This window comes from Nerophis ophidion, linkage group LG03, assembly GCF_033978795.1.
Source record: "Nerophis ophidion isolate RoL-2023_Sa linkage group LG03, RoL_Noph_v1.0, whole genome shotgun sequence".
NCBI classification, from domain to species: Eukaryota; Metazoa; Chordata; class Actinopteri; order Syngnathiformes; family Syngnathidae; genus Nerophis; species Nerophis ophidion.
The window spans coordinates 68587497-68612711 of NC_084613.1; the positions used below are offsets into that span (position 1 = coordinate 68587497).

General features: G+C 39.0%; 2 protein-coding genes across 5 annotated transcripts in view; one reads left to right on the plus strand and one right to left on the minus strand.

The window, feature by feature from the left end:
• si:ch211-15d5.11 (nuclear receptor coactivator 7) overlaps positions 1-9923 on the plus strand; it is a 44755-nt gene extending 34832 nt beyond the window's left edge. For all 3 annotated transcript variants that reach the window (XM_061895925.1, XM_061895927.1, XM_061895926.1), the window contains 4 exons: positions 1625-1777; positions 1841-1936; positions 5743-5816; positions 9435-9923. In XM_061895925.1, the coding sequence (XP_061751909.1) occupies positions 1625-1777; positions 1841-1936; positions 5743-5816; positions 9435-9570 (459 nt within the window). In that variant the 3' untranslated portion in view covers positions 9571-9923. The remainder of the gene's footprint in view (positions 1-1624; positions 1778-1840; positions 1937-5742; positions 5817-9434) is intronic.
• Positions 9924-10982: 1059 nt separating this feature from the next.
• Positions 10983-24230, minus strand: selenon (selenoprotein N). Of its 2 annotated transcripts, XR_009806212.1 has the most exons (13): positions 23800-24230; positions 23247-23364; positions 21827-21957; positions 19462-19674; positions 19268-19392; positions 19063-19200; positions 16144-16225; positions 15878-16066; positions 15702-15807; positions 14727-14839; positions 14452-14553; positions 11648-11880; positions 10983-11552 (listed from the first exon to the last, which is right to left on the minus strand). XR_009806212.1 is itself a non-coding variant. In XM_061895929.1 (12 exons), exons 1-12 carry the CDS (start codon positions 23983-23985, stop codon positions 11707-11709), a joined length of 1677 nt encoding a protein of 558 aa, XP_061751913.1. In that variant the 5' UTR covers positions 23986-24230; the 3' UTR covers positions 10983-11706. The 2 variants fall into 2 exon arrangements, 1 of the variants encoding a protein (XP_061751913.1); XM_061895929.1 differs by having other exon boundaries at positions 10983-11880.
• Positions 24231-25215: the final 985 nt, after the last annotated feature.

The window sequence follows — 25215 nt, forward strand, 5'->3', positions numbered from 1 at the left end:
TTCCTAATGGGGTTCAGGTCAGTCCTTTTATACCCCAAAAAAAAATATGTTCCCAAAACTGTTTCCGGCAGACTTGTGTAAAATGACGAATTTCGGTTGATTTTAAATAATTATAATTTAAATTGAATTTGATCCACCGCACAGGAAGTGAAATTAAATTCATGGCAATTCACATCAATTCCAAGTAAGGACAATGGCGTAAATACAAAAAATGATCGCATTAATCATGTGTACATGCAGATTGATTATGCAATTTATTTCAAGCGCACATGCTCCTTGACCTTAACCACGGCTGGTTGATTACCTAAAAGGCGACTTAGGTTGTTACACGGTCAGTGCAAACTTCAAATAGTGTGCTTATACAAAAAAGTCACTTCAAAATAAATAGCCAGTACAGGGGTTAGTGCATGTGCCTCACAATACAAAAATCCTAGGTTCGATCCCCGGGCTCGGGGTCTTTCTGTTTGGAGTTGGACTGCGTGGGTTCCATCCAGGTACTCCAGGTTCCTCCCACCTCCAAAAACATGCATTGATTGTTCGAAACTTTTATTAGTAGATTGCACAGTTCGGTACATATTCAGTACAATTGACCACTAAACGGTAACACCTTATTCGGGGTCCACGTAAATCAATTCATGGTACCTGGGGATAGGTTGATTGGCAACACTAAATTGGCCCCAGTGTGTGAATGTGAGTGTGAATGTTGTCTATCTGTGTGGGCCCTGCAATGGGGTGGAAAATTGTCCAGGGTGTACGCCTCCTTCCGCCCGAATGCAGCTGAGATAGCCCCGGCACCCCCGTGACCCTGATAGGGACAAGCGGTAGGAAATGGATGGATGGACTTCAAAAGTTCAATCGGGTACAAGTAAAACATTTAAAAACATTTTGTGTATGACACTTTGAATATAAAATTGTGTTTGCGTCAAAATATTGGGGTATTTTTTGTGGTTAATTGAAATTGTGCAGGCAAACCATGACTAATCCAATTTCAAAAGTGTGATTAATCTGATTTAAAAATAATATTTATAATTTGACATTACTATTGTATTGCAAACACTCAAATTAAACACACACATCCATTTTGAATACCGTGATAAAGTAAAGTATTCTTTTAAATTAAGTATTTTTTCCCCATTTTCAATCATTTGAAAGTTCAATTACAGGTTGATTTAAATTTGCCTTGTAATCTTGTCAATGAAAAAAATTTGCAGTAATTAAAAAAAGATGTGCACATGATGTTCATGGTAAATGGGTTGTACTTGTATAGCACTTTTCTACCTTTTTAAGGAACTCAAAGCGCTTTGACACTATTTCCACATTCACACATACATTCACACACTGATTGCGGGAGCTGCCCTGCAAGGCGCTAATCACGACCCATCAGGAGCAAGGGTGAAGTGTCTTGCTCAAGGACACAACTGATGTAACTAAGATGGTAGAAGGTGGGGATTGAACCAGGAACCCTGAGGTTGCTGGCACAGCCACTCTCCCAACTGCGCCACACCGTACCCTTCATAGTAATATTTGCCTTTGGCCAAATGTTTTGGCAAGGGGAGGAGCTTCTGTTAGTCTAATCATTATGAAACTTTATAAATATCTTCATAACACCATCTTTTTTTCAAAGCTATGCAAGGAGCTGCCCCCTAAGACGGTGGGGCACACCTGGCAGCTGGCGTACAGCACGTCTCGCCACGGCGCCAGCCTTAAATCCCTCTACCGGAAACTGAGCGCCATGGACTCACCAACGCTGGTCGTCATCAAGGATGCGCTGGACGAGGTAACGTCTGTCGGAACGTAGACGGTCAGCGCTTGTTCTGCAACGTCTCCTGTCCTTCCTCAGGTATTCGGTGCATTCCTGTCGCACCCGCTGAAGCTCAGTGAGGCGTTTTACGGCACGGGGGAAACCTTCCTCTTCATGCTGCATCCTCGATTCAAGGTCAGTTTTAAACTCATGTGATGACGTATTGATATATAAAATATAATTATTTTTTTTTACGTAGAAATAAAAAGTCTGAAAAAGACAGCCTGTGTTATAGTTTAGTTTTGAGTTTTATTCATGCAAACCAACAGGTAGCACCAAACACTCCTCCACCCTGCGGAAAGATATTTGATTAGTATTAAAACTGGCCCGCAGGCCACAGCCGCTTTCTGCTGTTTTGCAGGCATCAGTGTTGGCTAGGGTTGCAAAATTCCGGTAATATTCAAAGTTGGAAACTTTCCATGGGAATTAACGGGAATACTTATATGGGAATTAATGGGAATTATTGGAAAATAATGGGATTAAACATTGAATGCAACACTGGATTGGTTCGCAGCCGGGTGTGAAGCGGCCGGAATGGGAATCAGCACCTCCAAGTCCGAGTCCATGGTTCTCTCCCGGAAAAGGGTGGAGACCCTGCCCCAAGTGAAGGAGTTCAAGTACCTAGGAGTCTTGTTCACGAGTGGGGGAAGAGTGGATCGTGAGATCGACAGGCGGATCTGTGCGGCGTCTTCAGTAATGCGGACGTTGTACCGATCCATTTTGGTGAAGAAGTAGCTGAGCCGGAAGGCAAAGCTCTCAATTTACCGGTCGATCTACGTTCCCATCCTCACCTATGGTCATGAGCTTTGGGTCATGACCGAAAGGATAAGATCACGGGTACAAGCAGCCGAAATGAGTTTCCTCCGCCGTGTGGTGGGGCTCTCCCTTAGAGATAGGGTGAGAAGCTCTGCCATCCTGGAGGAACTCAAAGTAAAGCCGCTGCTCCTCCACATCGAGAGGAGCCAGATGAGGTGGTTCGGGCATCTGGTCAGGATGCCACCTGAACGCCTCCCGAGGGAGGTGTTTAGGGCACGCCCAACCGGTAGGAGGCCACGGGGAAGACCCAGGACACGTTGGGAAGACTATGTCTCCCGGCTGGGCTGGGTATGCCTCGGGATCCCCCGGGAAGAGCTAGATGAAGTGGCTGGGGAGAGGGAAGTCTGGGCTTCCCTGCTTAGTCTGCTACCCCCGCAACCCGACCTCGGATAAGCGGAAGAAGGTGGATGGATTGAATGCAACATGTTAGATCTTTCCGCATGATTTTTAGCTAAAAAAACAAACAGATTTAAAGCAAATTCAGTACAATTTCCACCCTGCACTGTGCATTCCTCCATCACATGTGCAGTGCATTCTTCCATCACATGCACAGATAATTCCCAGCATGCTATTGAGGCCACACTAGTATTTGAGCCCAAGGACTTCATCCAGTCAAGTAAGTTTTGATGATATTACTGGGGAAATGTATATTTGATCCATGGTATTGAAGTTTAATAAAGGTGTAATTACTTGTTACTGTATGACTAGACTACTCCAGAAGAATTCCATTCAAGCCAGCTAGCTGTTCCTGTACTTGTTAAATGATTTTGGGGCCAATAGCTCTAGCTAGCTAGGTTTATGTACCACCACAGTCTCAAAATTAACCGAAAATATTTCTCTGTTAGCCGTGATGCTAATATTCTCTATGTTAAATTCCATGAATTTATGCTAACAACGTTAGCGATCGGAATTTATCTTTTTTGTGTTCTGTAAAGTTCAAGTAGATAATACTAAATCAAAACATGTAGTTTCCTTCTGCCTTCCGCCAGCCATTCTGTTGTCATACAAGAATGTAGGTTATAGTTTGCTGTAGCATGCTGATTGTTTATTTATTCATCTAGCCTATTTATATTAATTTGTCCATCAGTAAAATATTTTCTAAGACTATTCCAATTGTTTAGCTGACTATTTATATCTGCGTGTGGCATTGCCTTTGTGTTTTACAAGAATAAATAAATACAAACAGAATAATGCCACCCCAACCCAACCAATATAGACGGAAAGGTGGTGTACATTTGCCAATACTGTGCAAAGAGCTACGTCAAAAATGTCACAAAGATGCAGCAGCATATAGACAAGTGCCCAATTATTGTAATTCCCCACTAATTCCCATTAATTCCCATGGATGGTGTCCAACTTTGAATAATCAAAAAATGGTCAATATTTCCAAACTTCCCGAGCTTAATTTCCTGTGGTAAAATTCCGGAAATTTACCGGAAACTTTCTACCCCTTTGCAACCCTAGTGTTGGCGCTAGGAATTTTCAAAACGTTGCATCAAGTTAGAAAAAAAGGGTGCCACAGTAAATTTTTGGGGTCCCACTTTTTTGTAACCATTTTGAAAACAAATAATAAATGTATGCATTATCCTGTTATATCTCACATTGTATGTTGTGTTTTGGAAAAAAAGTTGTCATAAACATTACTTAATTCATTAAAAAATATAATACAAAAGAAAACACATTTTTATGCATATGTAAATGTATTCAGTTACAAACATTCATTCACTTTCTCCTTTCCTTCATGGATCTAAACTTTACCGTATGTCGGTATTTTTTTTCTATATTTTTATTGTAATATTTCCAGAATGTTTGTTCTATTTTTGGCCAAATTAAGACAAAGAAAACAATCTGAAGTTGTCTTTGTTTTTTTTTGTTTTAATGCCATGATTTTAATAGTCCGGCCCGTGTGTGCACCTGAGATAAAATGAGTTTGATACACCTGCACCAGGTGTATCAAACATCAGTTTGTATCAGTTTTTCCCCCTTTGACTCACAGGTGAATAGATTTGAGATGTTGAACTTTCACTTCAGTTGTTGATTTGGACTAAATTTTGGCATCAGCTGACTTGAAATCGAAAAGGGCCAAGCTTCCACGACGTGGTGGTAATAACAGCAGCAGCCGATGATGATGGAATAACCTCAGGGACAATCTTTACAACGGAAATACTTTGAGCTGTAACAGTTTGCATCTCTTCACATATTGGAGGACTTTCTTTGGAATCCTTTCACACTTGCTTTAGGCCTTTGGGACATTTGGGTGTTTTCGGTCTTCCTTTGTTGCCCATTTTAGGTGTGGCGTGTAAGACAGGCTTCTCCTGGATGGTAACAGTAGTAACTGCAGGTTCTTCTTGAGTGGACCAGAGAAAACTCCTTTTTCATTAAAGGGGATCTAGACCAACCCCTCCAAACACTCCCCTAGCACAGTGGTTCTCAAATGGGGGTACGCGTACCCCTGAGGTGACTTGAAAGTATGCCAAGGGGTACGTGAGATTTTTTAAAAATATTCTAAAAATAGCAACAATTCAAAAATCCTTTATAAATGTATTTATTGAATAATACTTCAACAAAATTTGAATGTAAGTTCATAAACTGTGTAAAGAAATGCAACAATGCAAAATTCAGTGTTGACAGTTAGATTTTTTGTGGACATGTTCCATAAATATTGATATTAAAGATTTCTTTTTTTGTGAAGAAATGTTTGGAACTAAGTTCATGAATCCAGATGGATCTCTATTACAATCCCTAAAGAGGGCTCTTTAAGTTGATGATTACTTCTATGTGTAGAAATCTGCATTTATAATTGAATCTCTTGTTAATTTTTCAACACATTTTTGGTTATTTTTATATCATTTTTTCCAAATACTTCAAAAAAGACCAATAGAAATGAGCAATATTTTGCACTGTTATACAATTCAAAAAAACAGAAACTGATGACATAGTGCTGTACTTTACTTCTTTATCTATTTTTTTCAACCCAAAATGCTTTGCTCTGATTAGGGGGTACTTGAATTAAAAAACTGTTCACAGGGGGTACATCACTGAAAAAAGGTTGAGAACCACTGCCATAGCAAGTCAGGGGTTTACTATTGCTCACTCACATAAAGGGTTGTACTGTCTTTCTACAGTGCTTTAAGTGGACCGGAGAAAACTCCTTTTTCATTAAAGGGGACCTGGATTCCTTTGCCATTGGAGGAGGAAGGTAAAGTTTTTACAGTCACACTTGGTTTTTGTACACCCCACTTTAATTGTTAGTTTTGAACAACAATGTGTATCTACACTGTCTCAATTATTGTGCAAAATACATTAGTCTGTAGATTCAAGTGCTAAAAAAAGATCTTCATGTCTTTTCCGGATGTACTCTTCCCTCTCCTCAACTGATCAGCTTCATTTTCGCCAACTGAATTTGAATCTGAGCGGCGATGAAATGCGCACATCAACTGTTTAATCAAAACTTATGTTTGATTTTTTGTGTAGTTCAAGCAGGTAAGGTGTAACTAGAAAATTCCCGCGGAAATTTTGATGGGCCTGCTATCTGGGCCCTGGACCTCCGGCTGGGGGTCGCCGGAAGCCACCGTACTCATTAAATGGTGCTGAGTGTCTGAATCCGTGAGTTTTAGGTGTAACTGTGCAAAACCAGCCACAGAGCTAGCCTAAAACAGTAGCATGTTTACATACAAATGCTAAAACTTAGCATGTGTGCTAACGATAGCATGATAACAGTCAGCATATTTCATATACCAAGTTATACGACTCAAAGTTGTATGGCTGCGGAAATAGAAAAAAATTATAGATGGAAAAAAAAATAGATGAAAAATTTTGCAAACCTAAAGTTAGCTTGCTAGTATGCCTATCGTTTGCATTCTAGCAGTTAACAAGTGTTACATACAAAGTTATGACTCAGGGCTAAACGGTTGCAAAAGTAGCTCAAAAAGTTAGCATGCGAATGTTAGCATGCTAAAAATTAGCTTGTGTCACATACCAAGTTATATGGCTCAAAGGTGTATGGCTGGGGAAATAGAGTAAAACGTGTGAAATTAGCATAAAAAGTTAGCACTTTAATGTTAGCATGCTAACAGTTAACAACTTGACTCAGGGGTACAAGGTTGCAAAAGTAGCTCAAAAAGGTAGCATGCTAATGTTAGCCTAGTTAAGGTTAGCATGCTAAAAGTTAGCTTGTGTCACCAAGTTATATGGCTCTAAAGCAGGGGTCTCAAACATGCGTTATTTTGCGGCCCGCACTTTGATATGACAATTTAATGTTGGTGCGGCCCGCAAGTTTAATATGATAGGTCATGCTTGCCAACGTCCCCAATTTTCCCGGGAGACCCCTGAATTTCAGGGCACCAATTCTCTTGAAGCCTCTGTCAATTTTTACCAGATCAGCAATATTCAGGGAATGCCATAATGGTACTGCCTTTAGCGCCCCCTTCATCTTGAATTGACAGCGGGCAAGCCCAGTTGTATGTTGCATCTGGCCATGCGAGACGCACGTGTGTTATGGCAAAATATATTTAATCAACAGCCATACAGGTCACACAAACGGTGGCCGAAAAAAAAAACCTTTTAACACTGTTACAAATATGTGCCAGACTGTGAACCCACACCAAACAAGAATGACAAACACATTTCGGGAGAACATCCGCATCGTAACAAAACATAAACACACCAGAACAATTACCAAGAATCCCATGCAGACCTAACTCTTCCGGGCTAGAATATACACACCCCTGCTACCACCAACCCCCCACCCTCCCTACTTGTGTCAGTTGAGGTGTTGTATATTGTAGCCCTGCAAGGTGTTCTGGGTATTTATTCTCTTGTGTTTAAGTTGTGTTAGGGTGTAGAAATTCTCCCAAAAAGGGTTTGTCATTCTTGTTTGGTGTGGGTTCACAGTGTGGCGCATATTTGTAACAGTGTTAAAAGTTGTTTATACGGCTACCCTCAGTGTGACATGTATGGCTGTTGAACAAGTACGTCTTGCAGCCACTGACGTTCTGCACAAGTCTCGCACAACATGATTAAGAGCTGTCACTTTATTTGTGTCATGTGCCCAATGGCGAATTGTTGAGCTGTAGTTCTCTTTTTGATGGTACGCTATGCGAAGGTATCCCAAGGGTCAAGTGATATTTATCAAAAATATCCTAAAAACTAGCAGTCTTAAATAAATACTTAATAAATATATTTTTTGGATAGTACTTCAACAAAATATGAATGCAAGTTCATAAACTGTGAAAAGAAATGCAACAATGCAATATTCAGTGTTGACAACTAGATTTTTTGTGGACATGTTCCATAAATATTGATGTTAAAGATTTCTTTTTTTGTGAAGAAATGTTTAGAATTAAGTTCATGAATCCAGATGGATCTCTATTACAATCCCCAAAGAGGGCACTTTAAGTTGATGATTACTTCTATGTGTAGAAATATTTATTTATAATTGAATTAATTGTTTATTTTTCAAAAAGTTTTTTTTTTTTTCTAAATAGTTCAAGAAAGACCACTACAAATGAGCAATATTTTGCACTGTTATACAATTTAATACATCAGAAACGGATGACATAGTGCTATATTTTACTTATTTATCTCTTTTTTTTCAACCAAAAACGCTTTGCTCTGATTAGGGGGTATTTGAATTCAAAAACTGTTCACAGGGGGTACATCACTACTGTCGTAGAGGACTTTAAAAGCAGTGCAATCACGGCAGCCCTTAATAATGTCGGCCGGGTGAAAATTGGGACAAATTCAGGAAAATGGTTGCACCGGTAGATTGTCGGGAGGTGCAGTGAAATTCAGGAGTCCCCCGGAAAAATTGTGATGGTTGGCTTCCCTGCCCTAGCAATGCTAGGACGGGAAAACCATTCATAGAAGGTGAATTCATTAAAAAGTGAATGTTAGATTTTTTTTTTTTTAATCTTTTCTTGCGGCCCAGCCTGAATTAACGTGGACCCCGACTTAAACAAGTTGAAAAACTTATTCGGGTGTTACCATTTAGTGGTCAATTGTACGGAATATGTACTGAACTGTGCAATCTACTAATAAAAGTATCAATCAATCAATCAATCAAAAAAGCCTCACCCAGTTTCTGCATCCAGTGGCCCTCAGGTAAATTGAGTTTAAGACCCCTGCTCTACATAGTCAGGTATAACTTTTGAGCATATTCAGTAGAGGCCAAAAGTTTGGACATACTTTCTCCTCATTCAATGCGTTTTCTTTCTTTTCATGAGTATTTACATTGTAGATTGTCACTGAAGGCCTCAAAACTATGAATGAACACATGTGGAGTTATGTACTTAACAAAAGGTGAAAAAACTGAAAACATGTTTTATATTCTAGTTTCTTCAAAATAGCCACCCTTTGCTCTGATTACTTTTTTGCACACTCTTGGCATTCTCTCGATGAGCTTCCAAGCACAACTGTGAAGTGAAAATCAGTTCAGGTGACTACCTCTTGAAGCTCATGGAGAACTAAAACACTACACACAGGAAAAAAAAAAAAAAAAACAGGTGGTGACAGTACACCTACTTTCAGACAAGAGCTATAGTGATGCATGCTTGGTTATGCTTCAAAGTCATATCCAACTATTCCGACAACGACTTTTTACTCTCAACTGAGTTTTGTTTTTTAATGATTTCAACTGGTGGTGTGCCTCTGGATTTTTTTCACAGCAAGAAATGTGCCTTGGCTGGAAAAAGGTTGAAAAACACTGTCGTAGAGGGACTAAGTTGTACATAATTCATATATTGTTGTTACTATTAATTTGGGATACATTAGATTGAATGAAATAGTTGCATGTTCTAATTCTAATCTTTCTCCACAGTGGTCACTTTGGTCTGTGGGTGGATGAGAATCTGTATCTGGGCCGCAGCAGCCCCTGTTACACCTTCAACAACTGTTCACTCTCTGGAACCGACGATTTCCGGATCATGGAGCTAGAAGTGTGGACGTTCAGCTGAGAGAGTCTCGGCGGCGTTGAAACCAATCAAGCATGGTCGTGAGGACACACGGTACTGGTTCGGGGACCAGTTTGGACTTTGGAGCGCTCGCTGCCTGAAGAGAAGTTTTAATGGGTGATTCGTTTCCTGTCAGCACTAGACTTTTGCACATGGCTTTCATTTGTGAATCAGTCATTTATTTATCATGTGAATAGACCTGCATCCCCAGTCCCGTAGGAAGTTAGTAAACACTCACGGACAGAATCTTATTCAGCATACATAATAATACTTATGTATTATCATGTATCCTAATGCCTGCAATGAATAGATGTGCATACAATAAAGCCTATCACTGGATAATCATCTCTGCCATACATAGCTTCTATTTTGTCTTCATTTGTATTTTCAAATGCTCTCATTGGTCACTTGCTACTATCTATTACGGGTAAAATAGTGTGTATTAACTCTTAAATACAGTCGGGCAAAAAAGTATTTAGTCAGCCACCGATTGTGCAAGTTCTCCCACTTAAAATGATGACAGAGGTCTGTAATTTTCATCATAGGTACACTTCAACTGTGAGAGACAGAATGTGAAAAATAAATCCAGGAATTCACATTTTAGGAATTTTAAAGATTTGTAAATTTTGGTGGAAAATAAGTATTTGGTCAAACATTCAAAGCTCTCACTGATGGAAGGTTTTGGCTCAAAATCTCACGATACATGGCCCCATTCATTCTTTCCTTAACACAGATCAATCGTCCTGTCCCCTTAGCAGAAAAACAGCCCCAAAGCATGATGTTTCCACCCCCATGCTACACTAGTTATGGTGTTCTTGGGATGCAACTCAGTATTCTTCTTCCTCCAAACACGACGAGTTGAGTTTATACCAAAAAGTTCTATTTTGGTTTCATCTGACCACATGACATTCTCCCAATCCTCTGCTGTATCATCCATGTATCCATTTTGGTATAAACTCAACTTGTCGTGTTTGGAGGAAGAAGAATACTGAGTTGCATCCCAAGAACACCATACCTACTGTGAAGCATGGGGGTGGAAACATCATGCTTTGGGGCTGTTCTTCCGCTAAGGGGACAGGACGACTGATCCGTGTTAAGGAAAGAATGAATGGGGCCATGTATCGTGAGATTTTGAGCCAAAACCTCCTATCAGTGAAAGCTTTGAATGGTTGACCAAATACTTATTTTCCACCATAATGTAAAAATAAATTCTTTAAAATGTCTACAATGTGAATTCCTGGATTTTTTTTCACATTCTTTCTGTCACAGTTGAAGTGTACCTATGATGAAAATTACAGACCTCTGTCATCATTTTAAGTGGGAGAACTTGCACAATCGGTGGCTGACTAAATACTTTTTTGCCCCACTGTATACAAATTCTGCATTTTAAAAAGAAAATACACCCAAAATATTCCTTCAAAATGACTACAAGCACAAAAATATATATTTTTAGATAAATATTCGCTCTGTGTGATATGATTACACAAAACAGTGCTACTTCACAGGTTATTGGCGTGTAAAAAAAAAAAAAATTGTGTCCTGTAAAACAAAAGAAATACAGAATCACAGTGTTTCATTTCAAATTATCCAAATAAAAACAGTCACAGGTTGCAGTTTTTTGTGACCGGAAGAAAAAGAGCAATAACTTCGGTGTAATTAACAGCTACATGTTTGCTTTTTGAAGCAGGCAACTTTTTGCGCTCCGCAGTCAAAATGAGTTACAAACTGTAGGAAGTCATTTTTGGCGTAGTGAATTTCCTCTAATTAACTCCATTCATGGTCGATGTTTAACTTTGTGCGCCGCCAACTGATTAAAAAAGACATTTCCTGCTGCTTCTGTCCCCGAGAGGCTGGACTTAAGCGGGCATTTCCTCCAGGACGCCTCGTCAGCGTCAATCATCAGGCGCTGCCCGGCCCGAGAAGAGCTTTCAGGCAGAACCGTCACAAACGGCTGAGAAACGCCTAGGAGGGAGGCTACGCTGCCACTGGGTGACACATTAGCAAACATGGCAAAAGGTCAACACTCCTCGGTTCTGTGTGCTTTTATGATAATAGCAGCGCTTAATATGTCACCGCTTACATTTTGGAAGATTCACTCAGTTCACTTATCACAGGAATGACCGCACGTACACACGCACACTACTCTGCCATGTACTGCTTGGCCCTCTCCAGTCCCTCTTTCAAAAAGCTGATGTAAGTGGAGGTGGAGGGATCTTCAAACCCTCCAGAGAAGCTGAAAGTGTTTCCCTCTCCTTCCTGTTCAGGCTTCATGGCCGTTTGGTCCAGGAAGAAATTAGCATTAATGTGATGGACCTAAAACAAACAAAAAAAGGCATCGGAAAAGCTAAATTATTTTGTGTAATCACTAATGTGCTTGGTGTCAATATGCTAGAGCAGGGGTATGGAACCTATGGCTCTAGAGCCAAATGTGGCTCTTTTGATAACTGCATCTGGCTCTCAGATAAATCTTAGCTGACATTGCTTAACACGATAAGTAATTAATAATTACGCTCAAAATATAAATAACGTTCAAAACATTAAACATTCTCATGCATTTTAATCCATTCATCCGTTTTCTACCGCACCTGTTCAAGAAGTTGCATTAATTGTAGAATTATTTTATTTATTACTGGTTTACAATTTACTATTACTATTTATCACCAGCTTCAGAATAACAATGTTATTAAAAAGAATAAGAGACTTATTATACTCTCAAAATGTTGGTCTTACTTAAAATGCATGCATTTAATTGTATTCAGTGTTAAAAAATATTGTATGGCTCTCACGGAAATACATTTTAAAATATTTGGCTTTCATGGCTCTCTAAGCCAAAAAGGTTCCCGACCCCTGTGCTAGAGCATAAATTCCACGTGGCGAGACAGAAAGCCCTAATTTATCGCTATTAAAAGGTTTTAAACATGATCGCAATAAATTAATTTCCCTAAAGAATCATTATTTACAAATTAATTATTTTCAAAACGAGATAAATAAAAAAAAATTACCACTCAAATACTTTTTTAAACAATGCGACATGAAATCACACCCTTGAGTCACATTTACACTTGTCTAATCCAACATACAGAGGGTACGGAAAGTATTCAGACCCCTTAAAATGTATCACTCTGTTTCATTGCAGCCATTTGCTAAAGTCATAAAAGTTAATTTTATTTCTCATTAATGTACACTCAGCCCCCCATCTTCAGAGAAAGACAATTAAATGTAATTTTTGCAAATTTATAAAAATAAAAAAAAAAGACTCAAAAATCACAAGTAAAAAAAAAAACAAAAAAAAACTGAAGTTGGCACGTTGTGTAAATGGTAAATAAAAACAGAATACAATGATTTGCAAATCCTTTTCAAGGTGTCCTCTTGTGGCGAGTACTAGTGTTTTATTGATATTTATAAATCATTTAGCCATTATTATGCTCAAAATACCTAATTTAGGGCGAGTGTTGATTGTATTTCAACATTTACTAATTCCATGCTTAAAAACTCAATCCTGTTACCTAAATAAGCCATCTTTGGCTATAGACCCTTGCACAAAAAATGTAATCAAGCTGCCTGAAATACACCAATATACATTAAAGGCCTACTGAAACCCACTACTACCGACCACAGTCTGATAGTTTATATATCAATGATGAAATATTAACATTGCAACACATGCCAATACGGCCGGTTTAGTTTACTAAATTACAATTTTAAATTTCCCGCGGAGTTTCTTGTTGAAAACGTTGCGGAATGATGACGCGTTTGTGACGTTATTGGTTGCAGGGTTGTGGCTAAAAGTCGTCTCTTTTCATCGCGCAACTACACAGTATTCTGGACATCTGTGTTGCTGAATCTTTTGCAATTTGTTCAATTAATAATGGAGAAGTCAAAATAGAAAGATGGAGTTGGGAAGCTTTAGCCTTTAGCCACACAAACACACGGTGTTTCCTTGTTTAAAATTACCGGAGGTGAAGCTTTACTATGGATCAGAGCGGTCAAGCGAACATTGTTCCCGACCACTTGTCAACCAGAAGGTTTCGGTGAGAAAATTGTGGCAAAAAGTCGGCTCTTACCGGAGATCAGCGGAGCTTGCGCCGTCCATGCAGCTGCCGTGACTTCCCTCAGAGACTGGCCTCAAGACACCCGTGGACACACTCCTGACTATCAGGTACTATTTAACTCACTAAAACACTAGCAACACAATAGAAAGATAAGGAATTTCCCAGAATTATCCTAGTAAATGTGTCTAAAAACATCTGAATCGCTCCCAATGCAATCGCCTTTTTTTTTGTAGTCCTTCACTATCAATATCCTCATCCACAAATCTTTCATCCTCGCTCAAATTAATGGGGAAATAGTCGGTTTCTCGGTCCGAATAGCTCTTAATGCTGGAGGCTCACATTATTAACAATGTGAGGATGTGAGGAGCCCTCACACGGGTGACGTCATCGTCTGCTACTTCCGGTAAAGGCAGGGCTTTTTTATTAGCGACCAAAAGTTGCGAACTTTATCGTGGATGTTCTCTACTAAATCTTTTCAGCAAAAATATGGCAATATCGCGAAATGATCGAGTATGACACATAGAATGGACCTGCTATCCCCGTTTGAATAAGAAAATCTCATTTCAGTAGGCCTTTAAAAAAAAATCATGTCCAGTCACTTAGTCAAATCATATTGCTCATGTACATTTATACAGTTTGAGTAGGTCAATAAATGTACTACCATATTTAAAGTTTAAAAAAATTTGATGTTTTTTACTTTTTTTGGTACTACTTTCTGAGGACAAAAAGTGAACGTATTTCATTTTGGAATATGGCTGTAACACAACAAAATGTGTAGAGAGAGAAGCCCTGCGAATAGTTTCCAGATGCACTGTAGGTGACAACTACTTACTATGGTTCCATTCGGCAGTGCGACCATCATCTCCACAGGGAACGTGTACTTCTCTAGGTGCAAGCGAGCCCTTTCACTCAGTGTGGGGCTGTGCTCATCATCCTGGATTGGAGCAACACACACATTATATTCAAATATTACAAAGGCATTACTTTTACTTCTATTTTAATAAAATAAAAAAGTAATTAAAAAATAAAATGAATTCATAAAAACAAAAAAGCATTATAAATGACATGACTATTAAACCATCTGGGTTCTTCTGCGTGTTTTTTCACCTGCATGTTCTCCAGCTCTCTGACCAGAGACCAGCTGCTCACAAAGCTTTGGTTGAGCAGAGCCAGCACGGGCGAACTTTCCAGAACAGTCTCCCGGAGAGTTCGCCCGGAACCTGCAATTTTTTTTCAAGAAACAGATAGTAGAGAAAGAAAATACATCTGTTCCAGGGTTAAACCAAAATGGTTCACATATGTGTATTTTCAGATTCAGAGTTGAATAAAGACAAGACATTTACCGTGGTTTCCAGACCGTGCAGCGCCCGTAAATACCCACTTAATTTTTTGGGACAGATTTTATTTTGCACATATATATTCCACAGGTGTACCTTTTGAAACATAAAATATTTTCTAACCAGAAAAGTCACTTAGCACTAGCTTCATCTTCCTTCTGTGCACTGAAACCATTGAAGTAGTCTTTTTTTTACTCAAAATTGCTTAGTTTTCTCAGCCTTGCTGTCACTTTCGTATTGAGTAAAATTCGCCACTGAGGTTTTGCAGTCTTCTTAAACATGAAACTGGCCAGCTTTTCCAAAAGCTGTTGCTTGACACCGTGCCACTGGCAGACTTGCACAAAAGTTTCTCTGCACACTCAGCCAGTTTTAGTGAATGATTTAATGCCGTTTGTCATCCACGCACAACACAAAGTGCCACTTTAAATGCCTGACATTCATTTTCCTTGTGGAAATGTCATGATGATGGTGAGTCCATAACGCGTTTAATGGCTGGCTGAAGTGCGTTTGCTTGAACAATTTCATTGGTCCACCGTGAACCATTTTGCAATTTTATTGTTCTGATGTGACAGGCTAAATGTATTAAACAGCATGAGGCTCAGGGGGGAAAATCCATGAATTAGTCACAGCAAGGCTGAGTCCAAACGTGGGAAAAAAGATGTAGCTTGTAGTCCGGAAATTACGGTAAGTTTAGTTTGAGAGAGTCACAACAAGCATTCGAATGTATTTAATTCAAGTATGTCACCTCAGCAGGACTGGTCATCTAATGCTCCCCAAAGCAAAATGGAATGCACCAGCTTTTTCTCTGCCTCGGCTCGCTGGAAGGCCTCAGAAAAAGGCAAGTAGGACACCTTTGGACACAGTGGAAAGCATTCTCAGCTTGTAGCATTATAAATGGAACTCATTTATAATCATACTTACCTTCTTGAAGGGGTAAAGGGTGACCTCCAGGCGGCGGGTGGTTTCTTGACGATTGATCTCTGTTGTCCAGTTAATGTCCTCAAAAACAAACTGGATAGGTTCGGTGTCGCCGCCTCGGCTGTCGATGACGTTACCCTCCTCGTCCACGATGACGGAGGGGGTGGATGGGCCAGAGGACTGCAGCTCCAGCTGTAAAACACAAGACAAAGTGAGAAATTAAATGAAAAGTGATGTTAAAAAAGTAAAAGGCTTGTTTACAGCTCTACCTGCGGTAGGTACCCAATGTCCACCTCCATGTTGCTGCTCTCACTGGCACCATACAACCACTCCATGTCCACATTTAGAGACCTGGGACAAAAACAATACAAGAGCCACTAAAACTGTTGCGGTATCACATAGAGTACCAGTCGAAAGCGTTGAGACACTTTGTCACATTCAATATGACTGCCAGTTTATACTTTTAACTGATACCACATGATATTTACACATTTGGTAACCTTAGTGCACCCTAAAGGACCAAACCGGCATAACATGAGTTCCTTATGTTACAAACCCCGTTTCCATATGAGTTGGGAAATTGTGTTAGATGTAAATATAAATGGAATAGAATGATTTGCAAATCCTTTTCAACCCATATTCAGTGTAATGCACTACAAAGACAAGATATTTGATGTTCAAACTCATAAACTTTATTTTTTTTTTGCAAATAATAAACTTTGAATTTCATGGCTGCAACACGTGCCAAAGTAGTTGGGAAAGGGCATGTTCACCACTGTGTTACATCACCTTTTCATTTAACAATGCTCAAACGTTTGGGAACTGAGGAAACAAACTGTTGAAGCTTTGAAAGTGGAATTTTTTCCCATCCTTGTTTTATGTAGAGTTTCAGTTGTTCAACAGTCTGGCGTCTCCGCTGTCGTATTTTACGCTTCATAATGCGCCACACATTTACGATGGGAGACAGGTCTGGACTGCAGGTGGCCCAGGAAAGTACCCGCACTCTTTTTTACGAAGCCACGCTGTTGTAACACTTGTCTTGCTGAAATAAGCAGGGGCGCCCATGATAACGTTGCTTGGATGACAACATATGTTGCTCCAAAACCTGTATGGCCCTTTCAGCATTAATGGTGCCTTCACAGAGGTGTAAGTTACCCATGCCTTGGGCACTAATACACCCCCATACCATCACAGATGCTGGCTTTTGAACTTTGTGCCTATAACAATCCGAATGGTTATTCTCCTCTTTGTTCTGGAGGACACCACTTCCTCTGTTTCCAAATATAATTTGAAATGTGGACTCGTCAGACCACAGAACACCTTTCTACTTTGCATCAGTCCATCTTAGGTGAGCTCGGGCCCAGCCAAGCCGGCGGCGTTTCAGGATATTGTTGATAAATGGGTTTGGCTTTGCATAGTAGAGTTTTAACTTGCACTTACGGATGCAGCGACCAACTGTAGTTACTGACAGTGGTTTTATGAAGTGTTCCTGAGCACATGTGGTGATATCCTTTCCACACTGATGTCGGTTTTTGATGCAGTACCGCCTGAGGGATCAAAAGTCCGTAATATCATCGCTTACGTGCAGTGATTTCTCCAGATTCTCTGAAATTTTTGATGATTTTACGGACCGTAGATGGTAAAATCCCTAAATTCCTTGCAATAGCTTATTAAGAAATGTTGTTCCAAAACTGTTTTTGGAACAACATTTGCCTACAAATTGGTGACCCTCACCCCATCCTTGTTTCTGAATTACTTAGCATTTCATGGAAGCTGCTTTTATACCCAATCATGGCACCCACCTGTTCCCAATTAGCCTGCACACCTGTGGGATGTTCCATATAAGTGTTTGATGAGCATTCCTCAACTTTATCAGTATTTATTGCCACTTTTCCCAACTTCTTTGTCATGTGTTGCTGGCATGAAATTCTAAAGTTAATGATTATTCGCATGCGTTAACCCAGTATATGGAGAAACATGTTAACAAAGACATTTCACTGGCTCTGACTCATTTCAAATTTTCTACCTCTCTTTGGAAAATTCCAGACATTCTAGACTATTTAACGCTTTAAAAACCAAAAGGTTGTATATTATGTCACTCAGCCTTAGGGCTGCGAATCTTTGGGTCTCCCACGATTTGATTCAATATCAATTCTTGTGGTCGCGATTCGATAACATATCGATTTTTTCGATTCAACGCGATTCTCAATTCAAAAACGATATTTTTCCGATTCAATACAATTCTGCATTCATTCAATACATAGGATTTCAGCAGGATCTACCCCAGTCTGCTGACATGCTAGCAGAGTAGTCTCGCCATCCTAGTCACTGCCGTTGTGTCCTTGGGCAAGACACTTTACCAACCTGCTCCCAGTGACACCCACACTGGTTTAAATGTAACTTAGATATTGGGTTTCACTATGTAAAGCGCTTTGAGTCGCTAGAGAAAAAAAGCGCTGTATAAATACAATTCACTTCACTAGTAGATTTTTTTTTTAAACTTTTATAATTATATATGACAATGTTTTATCAACTGATTGCAATAATGTAAATTTGTTTTAAGTATTAAACGAACCAAAAATATGACTTATATTATCTTTGTGAAAATATTGGACACAGTGAGTTGTCAAGCTTATGAGATGCGATGCAAATGTAAGCCACTGTGACACTATTATTCTTAATTTTTATTTTTTATAAATGTCTAATGATAATGTAAATGAGGGATTTTTAATCACTGCTATGCTGAAATTATAACTAATATTGATACTGTTGTTGATAATATTCATTTTTGTTTCACTACTTTTGGTTTGTTCTGTGTCGTGTTTGTGTCTCTTCAATTGCTCTGTTTATTGCAATTCTGAGTGTTGCTGGGTCAGGTTTGGTTTTAGAATTGGATTGCATTGTTACGGTATCGCTGTGTAGTGGTTTGTTGTATTGATTTAAAATAAATAAATAAATAAATAAATAAAAATAAAAAAACGATTTTTTTAAAAATGAGAATCGATTCTGAATCGCACAACGTATTCGATTTGATTCGTGTTCGAATCGATTTTTCCCCACACCCCTACTCAGCCTGTTACAGGACCAGTCAAAAGTGAACAAAAACTTTATGATGTTATTCAATGAGAAGTTGTGTCCAAACTTTTAAACGACACTGTACGTTACTCAGCACAACAGTGACGTTTTACCTATCACTCGGGACGTAAAGGTGGAAATGTCGCACGTGAGATGCGTCCTTAGCGATCACGACGTTGCCGGTGAATTGGCCCGGCGTGAACCAAAAGGGAAAGTTTGGCACATCATTGAGCTGGAACTCTGCGTGAATCCTATAAAAATTCAGAGATGCAGAGGTTCAAAGGTCAAATGTGTATGTTGAATGGTATGTCTCCTCACCTGAATACAATGTCATAATAAAAGTCGTTGCTGGCACGTATGCATGCAACAGTGCCCTGAGGTGCAAAGCGAGACTTGATGAATGGTCGAGGGTGAAACATACTCAGCAGCGAGTGGATGAGAACCTACAGTAGGAGAAGAAAACATTATAAAACATTCTTTCTACCTTTTTGGTTTGAATTTTTCTTTAATACCTCTTTGCCCTTTGGTGTGGGAGGGTGGTAGCGATTGTTGGGCAGGTACCCAGTAAAGATGTTAAGCTCACTGGGGATCACCCACCACGTGTCTCCAACCTCCGTCTTGCCTTTAGGGGGGAGAAAGACCCTGAACTGGCTGGCGAAGAAGGATGAATTAGGGACGGTTGGACTCTTCCATGAGCGCAGACCACTCAGGCAGCTGTGAGAAACCTATAAGACAACACACACTTTTTCAGCAAACCTTAAAACTTCATTGAGAACACACACGCACACACACACAACAAACTGGCAAGACAAAGACACTGATATTGAAGACTTCCAGTCCCAACTTAGCCACAAACTTTGCGTGGTAATCACAACATCTACTACACTGTTCATTGTGCTAAAGATAAACACATTGCTGCACAGCAACCAGCAGAATGGCACTATTAAAATTATTCAAGCTTCTACAAGAAAGCTGCTGTTTAGTTTACGTAGTGGCACTTAATTGTATCTTCCACTTGTGTTACTGTGTTGTTCTATTGTATATATTATAGATTTTTTTTTATAATTATTTAACACTTATTGTTCTTGTCATTGTAGATTCTCGAAACAAAACGTATTCACTAACTAGCAAATAAAGTCAATTATAGAGTAATACATTAAATTTATCTTTACCAAATCAAGATTTACAAAAATACAACAAAGAAATCTGTCATCTCTGCAGCCATCTCCATATTTTTTATATTAAAGGCCTACTGAAACCCACTACTACCGACCACGCAGTCGGTAGTAGTGCGTGCATGTTGTTTTATCAATGATAAAGTCTTAACATTGCAACACATGCCAATAAGGCCGGTTTAGTTTACTAAATTACAATTCAAAATTTCCCGCTGAGTTTCCTGTTGAAAATGTAGCGGAAGGATGACATGTATGATGATGCGTGCTTGTGACGTTATTGGTTGGATGGGACATATTAGCCCAGCACCACCTACGGCTAAAAGTCGTCTCTTTTCATCGCGCAATTACACAGTATTTTGGACATCTGTGTTGCTGAATCTTTGGAATGTGTTCAATTAATAATGGAGACGTCAAATAAGAAAGCTGTTGGTGGAAAGCGGTGGATTGCAGCTGCCTTTAGCACCGAGACACAGCCGGTGTTTCTTTGTTTGTTGTGAAGCTTTAACACAGAGCGGTCAAGCGAACATGTTTCTCTTCATGAACCAGCAAGTTTTTGGATGGGAAAATTGTGATATTAAGTCGGCTCTTACCGGAGACTTGAGTGGATAACGCGACTTCATCCTGCACCTCAAAAAGGCAGCTGTGATCTTGGCTCCTCGGCTTCTCTCAGAGACACTGGCTTTAACCGCAGCCATCCGACTTTCAGGTATGACTTCATAATCTCACTAAAATACTATTAACACAATAAGCAGATAAGGGATTTTCCAGAATTATCCTAGTAAATGTGTTTAATTACATCTGAAACTCTCCCACTGCCACCGCCTGGAGCCTCTAACTTTCCTCATCCACGAATCTTTCATCCTCGCTCAAATTAATGAGGAAATCGTCGCTTTCTCGGTCCGAATTGCTCTTACTGCTGGTGGCTCACATTATAAAAAATGTGAGGATTTGAGGAGCCCTCACACCGGTGATGTCACACGCACATCGTCTGCTACTTCCGGTACAGGCAAGGCTTTTTTATTAGCGACCAAAAGTTGCGAACTTTATCGCCAATGTTATCTACTAAATCCTTTCAGAAAAAATATGCCAATATCGCAAAATGATCAAGTATGACACATAAAATGGACCTGCTATCCCCGTTTAAATAAGAAAATCTCATTTCAGTAGGCCTTTAACTAAATGGAATTAATCTAATAAAATAATACAAATGAATGACACAATTAAAAAAAACATGTCTTATCTTAAAATATATAAAATAAATTACATTAAAAATGATTATCTGATATAGTCAAGAAAAAGTTAATTTTACTTGTTTTAATAGTGAATTAAAAAAAAATATTTCACGCTTATGAATTTCTTGTTCTAGGTTGCGGAAAAAAACCCTCACTAAATAAAAAATCTAGTAAAATATACAGTAAAACAATAAAATCATCTTTACCAAGTCAAGACTCATAAAATTAACAAATGTTTTGTCATCTCTGTATCCATCTCAATATTTTAAATGGAATCATACAAGGTTCTTTTCATTTTTGCTATAGATGTTTACTGCAGTGAACTAGCCCAGTGTGTTAAGTGCAGTGCATGAAAAAACGTGGCCACATACTACGATTTTGAATGAAACATGGTCGCAAATGGGGTAATTGGTCAAATCAGTACAAGTATTTTATTAGACTATGTTAACTGTCCCAGTCAGTGACCTTACCCCGAGGAAGCCATCCTTGCTTTTTGTCATAGAGTCCAGAAGCAGAGGCTTCATTTTAGCCTCTAATGTTAACGCCTCTCCATTGGGGTCTTCAATCACGTCCTCCTCAATGTCGCCCGGAGGAATAATCCCTGTGGAAAAGGAGCAGGGTGCTACCATTCATCATTGAAAGGTGAAACATTGGGAGTTCATCTACAACAGGGGTTACCACCGCGGTGGCCGCAGGCACCAGGTAGCCCGTAAGGACCAGATGAGTCGCCCGCTGGCCTGTTCTAAAAATAGCTCAAATAGCAGCACTTACCAGTGAGTTGCCTCTATTTTTTAAATTGTATTTATTTACTAGCAAGCTGGTCTCGCTTTGCTCGACATTTTTAATTCTAAGAGAGACATAACTCAAATAGAATTTGAAAATACGAGAAAATATTTTAAAGACTTTGTCTTCACTAGTTTAAATATATGTATTTATTTTTTTAACTTTGCTTCTTATAACTTTCAGAAAGACAATTTTAGAGAAAAAAATACAACCTTAAAAATAGTTTTAGGCTTTTTAAACACATATACCTTTTTACCTTTTAAATTCCTTCCTCTTCTTCCTTGACAATTTAAATCAATGTTCAAGTATTTTTTTTTTGTATTGCAAAGAATAATAAATACATTTTAATTTAATTCTTCATTTTAGCTCCCGTTTTTTCGACAAAGAATATTTGTGAATTATTTCTTCAAACTTATTATGATTAAAATTCAAAACAATTATTCTGGCAAATCTAGAAAATCTGTAGAATTTTTTTTAAATCTTATTTCAAAGTCTTTCGAATATCTTTTAAAGTTTTTTTTCTGGAAAATCTAGAAGGAATAATGATTTGTCTTTGTTAGAAATATAGCTTGGTCCAATTTGTTATATATTCTAACAAAGTGCAGATTGGATTTTAACCTATTTAAAACATGTCATCAAAATTCTAAAATTAATCTTAATCAGGAAAAATTACTAATGATGTTCCATAAATTATTATTTTTTTTAATTCTAAAAGATTCGAATTAGCTAGTTTTTTTCTTCATTTTTTTCGGTTGAATTTAGAATTTTAAACAGTCGTAATTGAAGATAAACTATGTTTCAAAATTTAATTTTCTTTTTTTTCGTGTTTTCTCCTCTTTTAAACCGTTCAATTAGGTGTTTTTTTCATCATTTATTCTCTACAAAAAACCTTCCGTAAAAGGAAAAAAAATGTACGACGGAATGACAGACAAAAATACCCATTTTTTTAATATATACACATTTATTTATTAAAGGTAAATTGAGCAAATTAGCTATTTCTGGACATTTATTTAAGTGTGTATCAAACTGGTAGCTCTTCGCATGAATCAGTACTCGAAAAGTAGCTCTTGGTGTCAAAAAGGTTGGTGATCTGTAATCTAGATTTACCTGTGAGTTTCTCCACAATTGGTTTAAACTCCTCTGGGCTGAGATAGAGATCATGGTTGGCGTCCAAGGAGGAGAAAAGAAAAAGCCCCTCAGGACCCAGGGTTCGAATGCTCTCCTCCTAATGGAAAAGACAAAACCACAAGACAAGCTTTTGTCTACTTTTTGTGTCATGCACACTGCAGCACACTTTTTGCACAATAGTGGAACAGTGGCGAAGATCCAGCTGGAGGCCACAGATTCCATGCATGTGTTCCATCCAGTCAGATGCTGATTGCCAGCTACACAATTGGTAGTGGTGGACAAATACAGAGACCCACTAAATGCCAACCAACTGAGTTTTAACAGCTGGAATTACTGAAGGCACACCCTGGCTGCTTGTAAACCCACAAGGAGCTGGAAAAGAAGCAGATATGCTGCCCTTTTTCTGGGTTTCGTCTCACTAATATAGGTAAAGGTGTTTAAATGTGCAGAGTTTACTTTGCATTAAGCACACATTACTGTATTAAAGCTTATCAGTAAACAAAACAAAAACATTTCCGCTGTTTCAGCTTACATGTCGCTTCAGGAGCTGTGCATCTTGATAATACTTGATCCCCCAAGCCAGAATGGGAACTGCAAGAACCAGGAGCAGAGTACACATCCGTGTGGACCTCCAGGATCCAGAGCACCGACGCTGCGGTCTGTTTTGCCCATCAGAGCGCACCTCGTTGCGGATCGTTTTGTCCACGTCTGCCGCCATCCTCGACCTCCGCGTCGCCTCTATTTACACGGAGACATACTCTTCCAAAAAAGAAAGCTGGCACATTCTTTGTCTCACGTCGAGGTTAGGCTGTTTATATGCGTGTTAACTACCGGCTGTTGTTCCGTCTTAGACGGCGGAGAAGAGCGTCCTTTTCCGGCTGTTCCGTCCCCAATACCCAGGCGACCGCAAGCTAATTAGCGGCGCATCTACGGGAAGTTTCGGTGAACATGTCAAGTGAGCCAGTGAACCTAGAAAGTAGATGTGTACGGTTTCAAAGTAAAACTCCATGTGTGCATCCGCTACAGCGATGTAATGCGTGCATGTTGTTTTATTTTGGCAATAGTAACCGGAAATGTTTGCAAACCTTATAATTTTAAAATAAAATGTTCTGTCCATCCATCCATCCATTTTCTACCGCTTATTCCCTTTTGGGGTCGCGGGGGGCGCTGGCGCCTATCTCAGCTACAATCGGGCGTAAGTTTTTACGTTAATATGAGGAGGGGATTTTAGTGATTTGTTTTGGTTTATTTCCAGGAAAATCTGCGGAATAACTACAATGATTGTTAGCGAGCCAGATGGGCTATTAGATTCAATGGTTTGCAATATTTTGCTCTCTTGAAAAGAAACGTGAATATATATGTTCAACTTTCAATGTACTGTACTACTGTATGGCAGTACACAGTTATCGATTATTTTAGTTGAATAATCTATCGTTTACTTTGATTAATCGGATGAACCATAATGTATAGCAAGGGTCACCAACGCGGTGCCCGCGGGCACCAGGGAGCCCATAAGGACCAGATGAGTCGCCCGCTGGCCTGTTCTAAACATAGCTCAAATAGCAGCACTTACCAGTGAGATGCCTCTATTTTTAACATTTTATTTATTTACCAGCAAGCTGGTCTTGCTTCCCTTGACATTTTTAATTCTAAGAGAGACAAAACTCAAATAGAATTTGAAAATCCAAGAAAATATTTTATAGACTTGGTCTTCACTTGATTAATAAATTCATTAATTTTTTTACTTTGCTTCCTATAACTTTCAGAAAGACAATTTTTGAGAAAAAATACAACTTTAAAGACCTACTGAAATGAGATTTTCTTATTTAAACGGGGATAGCAGGTCCATTCTATGTGTCATACTTGATCATTTCGCGATATTGCCATATTTTTGCTGAAAGGATTTAGTAGAAAACATCCACGATAAAGTTCGCAACTTTCTGTGCTA